Source organism: Paramacrobiotus metropolitanus, unplaced genomic scaffold (assembly GCF_019649055.1).
Source record: "Paramacrobiotus metropolitanus isolate TYO unplaced genomic scaffold, Prichtersi_v1.0 Parri_scaffold0000084, whole genome shotgun sequence".
Classification (NCBI taxonomy): Eukaryota; Metazoa; Tardigrada; class Eutardigrada; order Parachela; family Macrobiotidae; genus Paramacrobiotus; species Paramacrobiotus metropolitanus.
In genome coordinates, this window is record NW_026570304.1 from 156811 (window position 1) to 171334 (window position 14524).

At 43.2% G+C, this 14524-nt stretch overlaps 1 protein-coding gene across 1 annotated transcript; it reads right to left on the minus strand.

The window, feature by feature from the left end:
• Positions 1 to 681: 681 nt before the first annotated feature.
• LOC129595927 (uncharacterized) lies at positions 682 to 2596 on the minus strand. The gene is made up of 6 exons (XM_055493059.1): positions 2366 to 2596; positions 2061 to 2272; positions 1819 to 1957; positions 1674 to 1711; positions 1395 to 1529; positions 682 to 1321 (listed from the first exon to the last, which is right to left on the minus strand). The coding sequence occupies exons 1-6, from the start codon at positions 2408 to 2410 to the stop codon at positions 1240 to 1242; spliced, it is 651 nt and encodes a 216-aa protein (XP_055349034.1). The 5' UTR covers positions 2411 to 2596; the 3' UTR covers positions 682 to 1239.
• Between the last annotated feature and the right edge of the window lie 11928 nt (positions 2597 to 14524).

Sequence of the window (14524 nt, forward strand, 5' to 3'; positions counted from 1 at the left end):
TCCGGACTGCGGACATAATGTTTCAATAGAGGGCACGATGGATGACTCGGATGCAATACATGTATGGACGCTGCTAATGGCCGAATGGATTAAGTGTCGGGAAGAGGCTTAGGGCTGCAAAAAAGTGGGACATTGTCAGCTGGACGTGTGCGGCTGAACGGACTGAGTGATGGCGGTGGCTGGTTTCCGCGGCCATCAACAGTATTAATGTCAATAGCGTTCTGCCGGCCTTTGTATACTTGACGCGGCTGGCGACCGCCCACCGCCGGCTGGTCGGGGTGTTTAGCCAACTTGCCGCTGCGCAGATATATGCTGCCTCCCGTCTCCATCTCCGACTATCATCCGGGAAGCGGTTGTCGGCACTGGATCGATTTGCGGCCCGGTTAGCGCTAACGTCAGTAACGTGTGGCCACGCATATGCGCGTACACCATTAACCGGCTGCTTTGCGGCTGGTTAATGGCCATGTACTCCGGTCGCGGTCTTCTCTCCTTCTTCGATTGCGAGGACCTTCAGAATACACTCTGTAGATGCGACGTGCAGCCAAACAGAAGACCTAATTGAATTTGCCGCCTTCTCGCTTCTTTTCGCATCTATTCTTAAATATCTACTTACGCTTACGGTTAATTAGTCGCTTACTTACTACGAATCTACGAGTATCGAATTGCAGTTTTTACAGGTGTACACCTAATATACAGAATTTATACAGAAACATAATCGTAATGCTTTGCCGCGTTAACATTACCATATGAAGCTCTTACGCATAAAAATCAAGTCGAAATTCATCTGTCTATGACACAGAAACGTAAACCTAAAATCCCAAATAATGATAATATAAACAATAAGAATAATAACGATAAAAATATTAATTCAGCTGTTGATTACTTTTGATGCCTTTGCGACCAAATAAAACGTACAGTAGCCTATGCAAGCATAAACTGCACGCAAATTTATAATATGTAGATCTATATATTATGTAAACTTATAATGGCAGTGCAGGAAAGATACAGATGCGTGGAAGGATCAACGCAGGACGCCTGCGACCGCCGGTGTCCGCATCAGCGCGTGCATACACAACTGTGGTGGGACATGTTTGAAAAGGCGGTAGTACTGGTATAACTAGTCACTATAATGTCTATAATGCACTGCTGTACAGCAAGCTGCAGTCCCGTAGTCTTGATTCGTTGGCTCCGTTGAAATGCGAAGGAGACGGCGCGGCTACCGGTGAAGTGAAGCGGCAGTTATGCTTGTGCCAGCGTGGCGCTGAGCATGGTGCGGCAGTCTTCGGGGTCCACGCGGAAGAAGCGGTACTTCCACGACAACCTGCAGTTAACCGGCTCTTTCCTTGTGGACACATCTGCGGATCAGCCTACTCGTACAACTGCAGCACACCGACCTGAGTTTCTGCAACCCGGACTTGGGCAGGCAGTAGAGTTCGCGCGACCACTCGGCCAGCTCCATGTTGCCGGCCGGCTCCTGGTCCATCTTGACGTGACACCCGAAATCGTCCAGCAGATCCTCCGAGCTCAGTCTGCACTACGCATACTAATTACGCAGCCACAATACGATACATCACTCATGTAATATTATATTTATACCTATATCCGACGCACTGGGGTCATGTTTGCAGCGCAGCTAGCTACCCAAAGAAATATTACTATAATACGCAGCTCACCTGTCGTGATCCACGACGTGCACGCGCACTAGCACTTTCTGCCAAAAGAAACACATGCGCTGTGATTTAAATTTGTGCGGTTTATTCTGCCCAAAACGTCGTGATCGATGCGGCCGCCAGTTTTGTAAGACGTACATGCACTTACTTTAATGGTACGGCCGCAGGTGTCGCGCGACAGGACTTTGTTGATCACCGGTGAGTTTTCGTCACGCACCTCCAGGACGGGTGTGTACGTGATGTAATCAGGCGCTTCCGGCGTCCCGGCCACCGCACTGGCCGTCTCACTGACATACAACCAACCCGACACGTAATTAATTAAGCTTGTACCAGTAGTAGTGTTTGCGGGTAACGCGGAGTAGGCAGATGCCCGTGCATTACTGTACGCACTAGTCGATGTAGGCGCTGATGACGGGATCGCAGGGCCCGACAGTGTCGCAGCGGCTGCCGCTGCCGAGGAGGCCGTCGGGGTTCTCCAGCCGCAGGAGACGCGCCTCCAGCCGGAAGTGGCCGGTTAACTCCCGCGCCGTGCTGCTGTCGTACAGGTCGAACAGTCGGTCGAAGACGCCTTCCAGCTGCGCAGCGGGCACTCTCCAGCACACCTGCACATACGGCCAATGGAAATTACACCCTCGGTATTAGTAGGAGTTTATAATTTATTACTGGCAGTTAAGACAGCAGCTGTCTGCACTCACAGCCAACGTCAATAAAACTAGCCATATCCAGTTTTCGCGCTGCATGATGCCGTACTCTGTATAATCCTGTCAATACGCTTATACGAATCCCTTCAGCGTAAAACACACTAATGACATTAACGAAACGCTAATTAATAATTCTTAGCCGACGGTGTAGTTGGACAAAGCTTATTTACTAACGTTATAATACCGTACGAGCAAATACTAAGTATAATAAAACTAAAACATGTGATCAAGACGAAAAGCTGGCGAGCCATGCCAAGTGCAAGCTGCTTCGCTGCACATCGTGCATTCACTGCACTTTGACCTTTGATTTAAATCCGACCAGATTAATCAGCTGCATCGTACAACATTTCCACGAGGAGCACGACGTGCGCGCGTATTTGCGCAAATAATTATTATAAACTTGTAAAATTGTAATAAATGAGAAAGGTCTACCTGGCAATCAAGCTAGTTTTTACACAGATCGAAGTAGCCGGAGACCGAGATTTAAGACGGTGTACGCCGGCATCCTTTTGCATCCAACAACCCTGCGCTCTCAACCGAGCTCGAGCACGCGCCCGCCTCATGTCCATAATATACAAGTCACGACTCCGCGAATGCACGATTTAACACCAGTCAACGGAGCGTCAACGTTCACGGCCCAGTGTGACCTTTGGCTTAGTTCCTGGGAGTCGAGCTACAGGGGTGCTACGCCAAGTTCGGGCACTTTTTCTCAAAAATTACTACAGGTCACCCGGCAATAATTACAAACTTTTTTAATTTTTATAGTATCATCATAGGAGTCCGTCATCTTTTGCACTGTAGTCTTCCACGCTGATAGCGTCTTCCGAATTGCAGCGAGTTTAAAACTAGAGCAGACCTGCTTAAAAATGCGGCTCGACCCATGCACCATGGGAGCCTCCCTTCTATTTATAATTTGCTTAAAAATCCCACTGACGTCCTTATCCAAAGAAATTAAATCTAACGTGTTTGTCGTTTAATGCTCTTGCAGATTATGTCAAAGATCGTTCAAATTCAATTAAATCCATGTGACCTTTGTAATGTGACTGTGGGCATAGTTAAAGTTGATGGTGACCCTTTGTAAACGCTTGCCCTGAAACCACATGTTGTTATCGTCCACCGGTTTTTATAAAATCTCGTCTGCAAGGTACTGAACCCCTATTTAAAAGCTTTTATCCGCACAATTAGTTAGAAACTGTTCGCCGTAGCAAACTCAAACGGCAACCATAACTTTTTTTGCCTGTCGCTTTGTACGGTTTTTCTTCCAGTTGTCCGGCGCTTTCACCCCCCTACTCGCGTAGCGGATGTCCATCAAAACTTAAAAATCGTTTAATGTATTCAATATTCTATCCACGAAAAATGTTCGCTCGAGGTTACTTATGCTTCTGCGTTAGGCAACCACATCCGTCGGTGGGTACGTTATAACATACAAGTCTATGGGAGATCAAAGTGGTTTGGTGGGTACCTCGACCACCGATGACGCAAGAATCTTTTGTTAGCCCGTACCAAACACCTTTTGGACAACTCATTAATTTTCAAAAAATGCCGTGCAAAGATCTTGTTTGGGGAATTTGCTATAGAGACCAGTATAAAGACCTTAAAAATGACCGCTGCCCCTCCCCCTTACTCAAGGCTTAGCTCGTTACTGACAGACTGAAAGATTCCAGTTTTGTTCCTGCTGGATTTGCAATAAAAAGTTACACTAGGAAAGTCAAAAACAAAGAACGAAAACACCAATCGAAATACTATAATATTTATTTTACACAACTGCCCGAACTTGGCGTAGCACCCCTGTAGATGAGCCAACCACCTGGACCATTTCCACCCGTTGAAATGACAGTGGCTGTAACTCTTTGCCTTCGTAAACTTGACTACAATCTTTGTCGCTGCAAAACTGTCAACCATCGATCAACCATCGCTATTTCAAAAGCAAACCGAATCCCGGCCCACCGCCTTGAAGATGTGAAATACTTTTTCAAAATGTTTTTACCATGTATCCCGGAAAACTGTATCTTTTACTATCTTACCTGTGTTCATTTGATCCGCTACAATGTGTCTCGTTACAGTTATTTGTGAGGTACTTGAAAAGCCAAATCAATCCGGGCTTACCGCCCAGAAGATACAAGAAAGTTTTAGGAATTTGTTTTAGTATAGTTATTTCTTTAACCACGTTTCGTTTCGAAAACATTGATAGTTTCAAAAAGTTCGTACGAAAAGATTGATTGTTCGAGGCACCCGTTCAAGATGCATTTCGAAACTGTAGATACCGTACCCCAACCGGAACAGAACCGCATATTAATCGGAATTCGTTTTCTGAGTACTTCAATGTATTTCTCATATTCCGGTCACCGGTCACTGGTACGATCCCTCAAGTTGCGCACTACATGATTAGCTGCTGATTGGACAAATTATTGCTGTTTACGCTTCGAATATAATGATAAAGGTCCTTTTCATATAACTAACCATTTCTTTGAATTTTGTCTTGTTAGGACATTTTGCTACCTGGTGACCGGAATATGAAAATGTATAGTTAAAGTGACCCGAATATGAGAAAAAGCGAAGTACGGAATAATGGTCAGTATTAGAATACGTTGTTGAATGGGTCGGCGATCGAACAGGGCATGTGTCAGGTTCATTTTTCTTTGTCAATATAGACAACATCTGCGATACTGCGGCAGTCCTCAACAACTGGTCACTCTTACCACGTTTTGAAAAACCGGTCATTAGCTTCCATGTGGCATTTTACATTTTCCATGGTTACATGGTGGAGCCTGATTCACTTTTCACTAACGTGTGTAATGGAGGTAAATTTTGAATTCACCCCTGAACAAGTTTTGCGACTGCAGAGTTTATTCGGTTTTAGAATGAGCGGGAGGAAGAGAGAACAGAAGAGCATGGTGACCGGCTGTTCAAAATACAAAGTAAATTTGACCGGCTGCTGAGAAATAGCAGAGTGCTGTGAAAATTACAGGAAAACATTGCGGCAGTGGTAACACTGCAAAAATTAGTGCGAGATTTCCAGATCGGATATTCGAAAGCGACGTCTGCTGTCAAAGCAAACACTCTACACAGCGATGCGACATACGGTTCACAGGAAGCTACTAAAAAAATAGTAGTAAAATAAACTGATGTAAACATGAACAAGAAATTCACAGTTTTATGGCAGACATTTGTTTAAATATTCGCTGTTGCCCAAAGTTGACGCAGCTTTCCGCTGTCTTACCCAATGATGGCGAATATACATAGCATATTGTTTTATGCTATGTATGCTGTAGAAATGCTGGGAGTGCTTGGCGTGGACCGGTTGTAAGGCAAGTTGTGCGCCATATGAGCCGGAAAATTTGAAAGTTTTCGGCGGACGCACGCGTTGCTAATTTCCTTAACCAGCGTTCCAGTTCAGCTGCTGTTTGTATTGGCTTATGATCCAGTAATTTTTTTAGATCTTACTTTTCTGTAATGTTTATGATGTCGACCTAAAGCAAAAAACAGTACTTATTATTATACAATTCGATGACAGCCGACGGTTATCATAACGGCATCTTTGCAAACTGCAGAAAGCGATCGATTCCGGTCGTGTACAGCAATCAGTTTCAGACCACAAGCTCTCTACGACACCACTTCCACGTCTCCAAGGTTATTATTCGCTTAGTTTCGGATACAATAAAGGTTTTGAATTTGGTATGAATGGTGGCGGGGGTGGTGGAGGATACGATTCCTACGTAAATTACGGATCATCATCGTACAATAGTGGTTACGGATTAGCGTCGCCTCTGATCCCGGCTTGCAGCAACCGGCTCAGACACTCAAAGACTTCCGTCAGTGTTTCCTTTTCGAGACCGCTTGGGCAGAGTAAGTCAGCAATTTTAATGTCGCTCACTTTAGCAATCACTGTGATGCAGTACATACTGAGTATTGTTTTTGGTAGCGCAAACGGCGATGTCACCCTGGAGCGTAAGGCGACAGATGCCATCACGACATGGCGAATCTCGGCGTTCAGTCTGAGCAACACCAGAGGTCGACTAACAAGCAATAACTTCTAACGAGAAAAATCCCAAATTTTAATGGACAGCACAATACCATATCCTGTCAAACTGGGACACTTTGAACAGACGCAAAAATGGGTAAAGGTCACGACGTTTGGCTTAATTAATGCGGTTCGCTGATTATGTCGCCAGTTGTTTGTAGAACGTCTTGAGGAACTTGACAAACACCGACCGACACACCATGTTGACGCCGGTGGTGCATACCAAGGTCACGGCCTCGTTGAACTCCGGCTCCGTGTTGGACGCGCTCAGCGCCGACTGCCCGGCAACGCAGCGCACGTCCAGGACGCTGGGCGACGCCGTCGGCTGCAGTCGGTGCGGCTGGCGCAGGATGCACTCGTGCATGTCGCGCAGGACGTGCCGGCATTTCAGGGTGTTGTCCACCGGCTCGGCTGAATGCCTCTGTTTCAATAACGCTGCATCTCTGCTTCCGGTTGTAGTAACCTTCTGGGCCCTCAGACGGAGCATTAATATAAATATGCGAACCATCCACGGCGCCAATAATTTCTGGACACCAAACTGCACCCTTTCCACGAAAGGCAGTGCTGCAGTCTTCCGCATATTGCTCGACTTGGGCCGGTGTAAAGGGTTGGTTTAATGAATCACTATAACGTCCCTTCATAGCATTCAAAAATTTTGCATTCCATCAAGAATTTGTAACTAATCTCCTCCGCTGTTCTCTAGGAAATGTACGATTACTCGGAAGCCAAAGCCGCCGTCGTCGTCGGAATAATACCGGACATCAGTGTGATAGCACCCCTTATTGGTTGGCTAATCGATAAACACGGAAACCGGGACGTAATACCCAGCCTGTTACACTGCGTCTTCTCGTGGGCTTATTAATAATTGCTCCCATCCCCGCTGGTGCGGCGATGATGGTGCACGTGGGTCTGAGTTTTCTGGCTGTATCGTTTTCCATGGATATCGCCTGTTTCTGGAGCAACATACCGGTGCTGATGGCTGTTCCGGCATTAGCGGTGTAGCCATCGGTGTGGCGATCGCCAGTGATCATGAGTTGTTGGCCAGTGGGTTGCTGTGGCTCATCAGTGGGTTTATTTTGTACAACAATTCGAACACCACAGATATAAGATGGATGAATTTCTTCGTATTGGTATCAATGTTCGCTGGCACTGCTTTGGTGTTTACGGTGATATTGTTGTGGCACGGTTGGAGAAAAGGGGGATGGAAGCTCCGTCGGGCAGCTGGTGCATGGAGGTCTAGACTCAACGCCCGCCATTGTGGCGGCAGAGGGAGCTCCGCGCCGTTACCGGACGAAGGGGAAACAACAATACTGACGAGCCACAAGATTTCGCGTTATGATTCCATCGGTTCCAGATGAAGTTTATTAGTTAATCACTCCGGGACATAAATATCTTGTATCAATATTAAGACTGTTAATATTTTGTTCAGGAGTAACGAAAATGATGTGAACCACGACCGGGGTCTATAAAGCGCTCGGTTTCATTTCATGCTGCTTCCAAGTACGGTAATTCCAACCGTCGCAATTACGATAACGGAATAATTCTGACGTTGTAGGCTTCTGACAATTCCCTTACACTTTTGTACAAACGTACTTGGCCCCAGAGACCATGTTGCGCTACGTCTTTGTTACGTGCTTTTTCTAAGGTGGAATACGCGGATGTAAAGTAGCTTTATTGATAGAAATAAGCCAGATGTTATTAGCTAGTTGAGCCTGATGTAAAGCTAAAGAAAGATACAGTAGCAAGCCGGTTTTATACCGAGCTGCTGGTAAGAAACTGTATAAATAGAACATTGTAGGTGGAACTAAAGTAAGTGTAACAGAAGTACATAAAAGGATACAGTACATATAAGGAGATAGTAATTATAGATATAGTGTACGTATAGTACTTATGTAATGTACTCGTAACATTCCCCCCATAAAACAAAATCGTCCTCGATTTTAATTAGTAATAAAAGATCAAGAATAAAAGAAAGGTAAAATTAATGCTGAATACGTGGGAGTCCATTGCGTTGTAGGCGGACTTCGGTTAGGGCAAGTTCTGATCCGGTATAACGGGTGGTCCAATTTTGGCTTCTGTTTCATGGTTTCTCACTGTTCAGGTTCCATCCTGGTTTTCTTGATTAGTTCGGGCGAAATTTTCATTTGCTCTTTGGATCGCCTCAGGGGAATAACGTGCGGCGATTGGGCGAACCAGTCGTGCTGGCAGTATTAACGTTAATACGTGGTGAATGAACACATGCTGATAAGTCGTCATTCGAGACGCGTTGGTAAAACCACATTCGCAACAATTAAAAATGGTATTGAACTGTTCGACGTTCAGAGTGTCGATATCGTGACAAATTGTTATGTCTCGGCTTTCGATGCACAGATTTAGATGAATATATTCGTAATTAGCAGTGCAGTAGATCAAAGGCGGGCTATCAAAATTAACTGGCGGCATGTTAGAAAATAAACCGAAAAATGAAAACAGATATTATTTTATCGGTATATTTACCGAGCGAATTTAAACTTTCGTATGTTAAATTGAAAGGTTATAACAGTACTGTGCTGTCATGCGCGCTAAAATCAAAACGGAAAAAGTAAACGAGCTCAAACTTGTTGACTTGAAAAGATTTAAATACTAGCAGCATCAGGAAATTGTGCTATAATTTACGCGTATAAGGGTGCACTAGTGAATGCAACTTTGACTGACGGTGCACTGTTGGCAATTGCTTTAAAATCTCTCAAAATTTGTGGATTGGCCAGATAAATATATATCAAATCTGATTTTAAAGGAAAGAAATATTTTCAGAATGTTTTCAGAAGGAGGATCGCTTAACTTCGTACGACTCTAACGCACGTTACAGCTTCAGAGAATGAGGATGCCGGTTACCATATAAGGAAGCGTTTCGATCAGTATTACAGGAGGCATATACACAGGCAGTGGTCCACGCACTGCGCTGAGCATAAAGGGACGGCCTCAAATAAACTGAATTCAGAGATGATGTGATGCGGCGGCATATAAGAGCAGAGAGCGCAAGGGAATAAAGAGCAAGATAGTAACAGACTGACAGCCTTCACGTATAGTGGATACTGCTTCACTTGGACTGCGCGAGTGTACGGCATTCAAATTTCAAGAGCGATCTGTTTTTAATATTCATCTTCGTCGACGGATTACAAACTTCAATCAGTCAGCACCGCTTTGGCCAGTATAGTATAGTAAATTTTAAAAGACGTCGTACTGATGCGCAGAATTTATAGAGGAACGTTTCAAATGCAATATGCGGTTGGCTCGGTACCGGTAAGAAATATTTTATTGACAATAATAAGTAAATAAACTGCAGTGCGGTATAGGAGACCGATAGCTGCTTGGGATATAATTGCTAAAGACATAAGGAAAATATTTATAAATAATTTTTCGTATAGAGAAAAACACGTATGCGGCATATCTGCCTCTTAAGTACAGAGACAATGCTGTACTATTACTGTAATAAAATTTAAAGTAAATTGAGTGCATGCTGTGCTGACAAAACAGATAATAAGAAATGGAAGAAATACAGATCACTTCAACAGTACTTGGAAAGAACGTGGAAAACGATATCAAAGAACTCGACGATCGATAATCATATTCGAAGCGATAATAATAATGTTAATTAATTTGGTCTCGTAAATTCCAATTAAAGACGGTAGATATGGTATTTACGAGTGTTTACTCGCTTCTCATGCTGCCTCTTCCCTCCTTGCGGAATATTGATGTTGCGCATTAACAGAAATTAGGAATAAATCGAATGAATTATAGTAGCTGCACAACGGTTTAATTAATTATCGAAAAATTGCAGATGTTAATAAAATAAGATAAACACGGTGCACAGAATTCCATAATACAAAATGTGATTTACGGACGATGTAACGAGGTTCGAATAAATTATTTTAGTGCTGCAGATAACGCAAAGAAAGTAAAGGAAAGATAGCGAATAATGATTTGCCATATTTAGGCAGCAGTAATTTCTTTTTGAACAAAGGTGAAGAACATAATAATGCTGCTAATATTTTTTTTTTTTAAAGAGATTTTTTGTTGAGACAGAATTTCCCAGCATTAAAAACCCTTGCGATATTTACCAAGGACACGGTTGCACGCAGTATATTAGAATCATCATCCTGGGTGGCGGCATACAGCACAAGCATACGCTGAAATTATACAAAGAATGCCGGATTTACGCAATATGTGATCCTTTCTCCTCCCTGGTATCGATAAACTCATCGGTGAAATAAAAGGTCATAGGGATACACTGATAAACGAAATAACAGCTCTTCACAGTATAGAACTTTAGGAAAGGTCAGGGGCATAAAATGAATTAATTAATATAGGTGGAAAAAAATAAAGGTCATGGGCACTCGTGTTGGTTAGGCAAAATAACCAACAAAACCTGGAGCCGCAAGTTGTTGTGCTTTTTCTAAGGTGGAATACGCGGATGTAAAGTAGCTTTATTGATAGAAATAAGCCAGATGTTATTAGCTAGTTGAGCCTGATGTAAAGCTAAAGAAAGATACAGTAGCAAGCCGGTTTTATACCGAGCTGCTGGTAAGAAAACTGTATAAATAGAACATTGTAGGTGGAACTAAAGTAAGTGTAACAGAAGTACATAAAGGATACAGTACATATAAGGAATAGTAATTATAGATATAGTGTACGTATAGTACTTATGTAATGTACTCGTAACATCTTTAAAAGTTACTTGTCTAGCGCAACTTGACCTTTCGTTCAACGCTGGTAACATTTTTTGGTGTCACCAGCGCTGGTGTCACATTTCGCTGGTGACCCGCGAAATAGACATTTTTTCTAGTGTCTAGCATGTTTTTTTGTCCTTTAATTACCGTGATTATATCATATCAGTTTAAGGTCAGTTTTCTGCATGAGAATAAGCCATGCAGGTAGTTTTGTCTACGCCGAAAGTGGGTTTATTGGCTCCACTGATGAGCCTGTGTATATGTCTGCATTTCTTCCGTCTTTCCAAATCCGCATGCGCAGGATAATAGTTGCATAATTATTATGGGGGGGGGGGGGAGGGGGGGGAAGGGCCTTAAGTACCGGCTTTGGGGGGTCCATAGAATCTATGTTAAAAATTTTCCTTGGGGGGGGCACGGCACCGTGGCCCCATACCTCCCTACGCCACTGCATACTAGTAACCTCACCACTGCTCACCGTTTTTCCGGTGCGTTCCATGTTTAGCTTCATAAACGGGATAATGCAATATACGTACATTCATTTAATACCGTATTTATCGAATTAGAAGCCCAGGGTTACAAATATTTCAAATGACCCACGGGGTGGGCTCCAAATACGGGCTTGTATTTAGGGGGGGGGGGCTTCCATTTTTCAAACCAGCTTTTTGGCATTTTTTAATATGGGCTTTATGGTATTTAGTTAAGCCCATGGGCCTCTATTTCGGGGGGGGGGGCGTATAACTTTCAAGCGACCTTAGGGGTGGGCTCTAATTACGGGGGGGCTTCAAATTCGATAATTACGGTATGTTGTATACATTCAATATGCATATACATGCATATATCGTACAATCATATCACTTTAATGCGTGTATCTGTTTATGCCGTACGCAATGCATGTATAATAACATTCTTTAAAGTTAGAGTCACCGTTGTTGTCGAGATATATTATACACACATATATATTATACACACCGTAAAATCGTCATTTGGTTAAGTACTGTACTGTCAAATCGAAAAACGCGGAAGCAAGGGTGTAGTAACCCGTCTGTCGCCCCTGCTTGGATACCATCCTGGGCATACTGTACTTCTATGGATAATTGCTCCCGTCCAGACTGAAGCGGTCATAACTGCGGCCTTAATACGAGTATTTTGGCCTTATGAGGTTGCTGTTTACTTACGTGTAGTTGTATTACGCGGTAGCCATTGGGCCCATCTGTGTGCAGTCAGTGCAGATGGTTTCAAATGAAATCATAAAAGATTTAAAAAAATTTTTATGTATACATTTCGGGAAAGTAGAAAAAATTTTTCTGTCATCGATTATATGTATGGGATCTAGGCTGGAAACTTATGTACTTGTATACGTATCAAGGGCAGCGTGCAGATTTATACAGATGCAGCGAAGCCATTTTCTCACTGCTTGTTTAACTGAATAATAATCCGGCACAATAACAACAGAGTTTTTCGAAAATTTCGTTACATATCCGACAATAAATAATTGCTATGCCTGTATAAATAAAGAAAGTAGCGACGAAATTATACTGCCTGTCTGCCCCCGTGTAATCCTGTCGGAAAAAAGGAAGCGCAAAATTTTAGGCATTGGCTGTTTTGATCAGCCATTTTGCGTGGCGTCCCATGAGCTTCTCGCGATCGGGCAGCTTGTGGAGGTTCATGGTATACAGCTGACGGAGATTGTGCCGGCATTCTGCATGATTACATATTGCTGCCATGGATGAACCACTGGATTCGAAGGAAGGATGGATTTCTACCCAAAGTCGTATCAGTTTTGCCATCTGTCGATGAATCTAAAGTGTGTAATTGTAAAGCGTATATTCGGAAGCGATGGGTTCAGGTACGAATTTGTAAAAAAGACCGCCCGCCCGACATTCATACGTTGATTTCCTTTCGTTTGAGAATTTTGTGCACGTAGGTATACATGAAATTTACGTCATACTATATATACAATGTAGATAATAGGGCAAATTATGCAAGTGGAATCCAAAATGCCTGTGCACATATAACTGTGTAATTTTAATCTTTTTAATGCCAGATTATGGGCGGACCAGGGCGGTCAAGGTTTATACCCAATCTAAAACCGCACTCGTAGACGTACACTTAATTAAAAATAATAATTAAATAATGCAACGAATGAAATACGTTCTAGTTATGCATCTTATAATTCAGCAAAATCTTTGCTAGTAGTATCACGACGAGCGCATTGTAAGGGAAATATTGCTCTGGTCGAATTCCAGGATAGACCCGTAATCTGGAGCCTTCGATAAGGGAAGTGAATAGGAGGATTACCATCACCCCAATCCCAACCGTCAGAAACTGTCGCTGATGCGAGTTCATGGTAACCGACGAATGATTTTAAGAGCAATGATATGGAATGCGTCGTCTACGTACTTTGAAATACTGAGCCTGTCAAATTAATTATGTTAGTAAAACATGCTTAAATCTTCAGCATCACAACATGAGATCGTGTTGTAAATTCAAAAACTGTAGATAAACTATCTGACGACAATGGAAAACAATCTTCGAAAATGGTCCCGAATGGCAGATTGGGGATGCACATTTCCGAATGGTGCTGTTTATATACCTATGGAATAATACTGCATTAAGCGTTCAACCGTTGTACTGTACGTTGCCATCGATTATTGAACTGTTATAAAGGTTAACAGAATGTGCCGAAAAGGTTACGGTTACGGATGTTCGTTCATCCATAATCTTCCAGGTCATGATCATTCACGGTAATCTGCAGATGTATAATGTAACACTAGTTACTGTTCCTGCTAATTGCCTCAGTTGTATTGCAAACAACACCTCTTAATTAAGTCACTCGTTATGGCCGGGGCGGAGGAAGTGCTCTCTCTGGGGACGATGTTCGAGTTTTTGCGGCATATGAGCTGTCATACCACCTGCGGCAAGGGACGAGGAGCTCCATTCATATCTTACTCATCGCAGTACGCAGTAGATCATGATCATTGTTCGCACCAGTTGAAACGATGAGAAATTTTTGTTGCGTTGATCGTTCCCTAATCCACCTTAGTACTGTTCGTGCAATTCCCGATTTTTTGCAAGCAAAGGATTCCCCACTTGAGGAATACATATCATCCACAAATACACTGCCAGGTCGAAGCTATCTGGATTTCAACAACAGACCAAACCTGATTTTAATTTTAGTTTGACTTGAAAAAGCGAAAAACCTGCAAACGCAGTCATTTTATTTTTTTATTTTACTTAATTTACGATGGCCATCTGACCGTGTAGCGCCGTGTAATTGTCTAACCGCAGATTTCGAAATTGTAATTGGATAAACAACTGCGCCGGGGCGCGGTTGTTAAACAGCCTTTAGTTGCTTTCAAAATCAGGCACAAGAATCAGAAAACCTCTGCATATGTATGAAGAAACCGGTTTTCTGCTGCTTTC

What these genes read in the sequence shown, in the direction of transcription:
- LOC129595927 (XM_055493059.1), bottom strand. Translation starts at nt 2,410, where the DNA reads ATGCAGCGCGAAAACTGGATATGGCTAGTTTTATTGACGTTGGCT. An exon ending in CCTGCGGCCGTACCATTAAA is followed by an intron (nt 1,712 to 1,818) that starts GTAAGTGCATGT and finishes TTCTTTTGGCAG; the next exon opens with AAAGTGCTAGTGCGCGTGCA. An exon ending in CACGTCGTGGATCACGACAG is followed by an intron (nt 1,530 to 1,673) that starts GTGAGCTGCGTA and finishes TGCGTAGTGCAG; the next exon opens with ACTGAGCTCGGAGGATCTGC.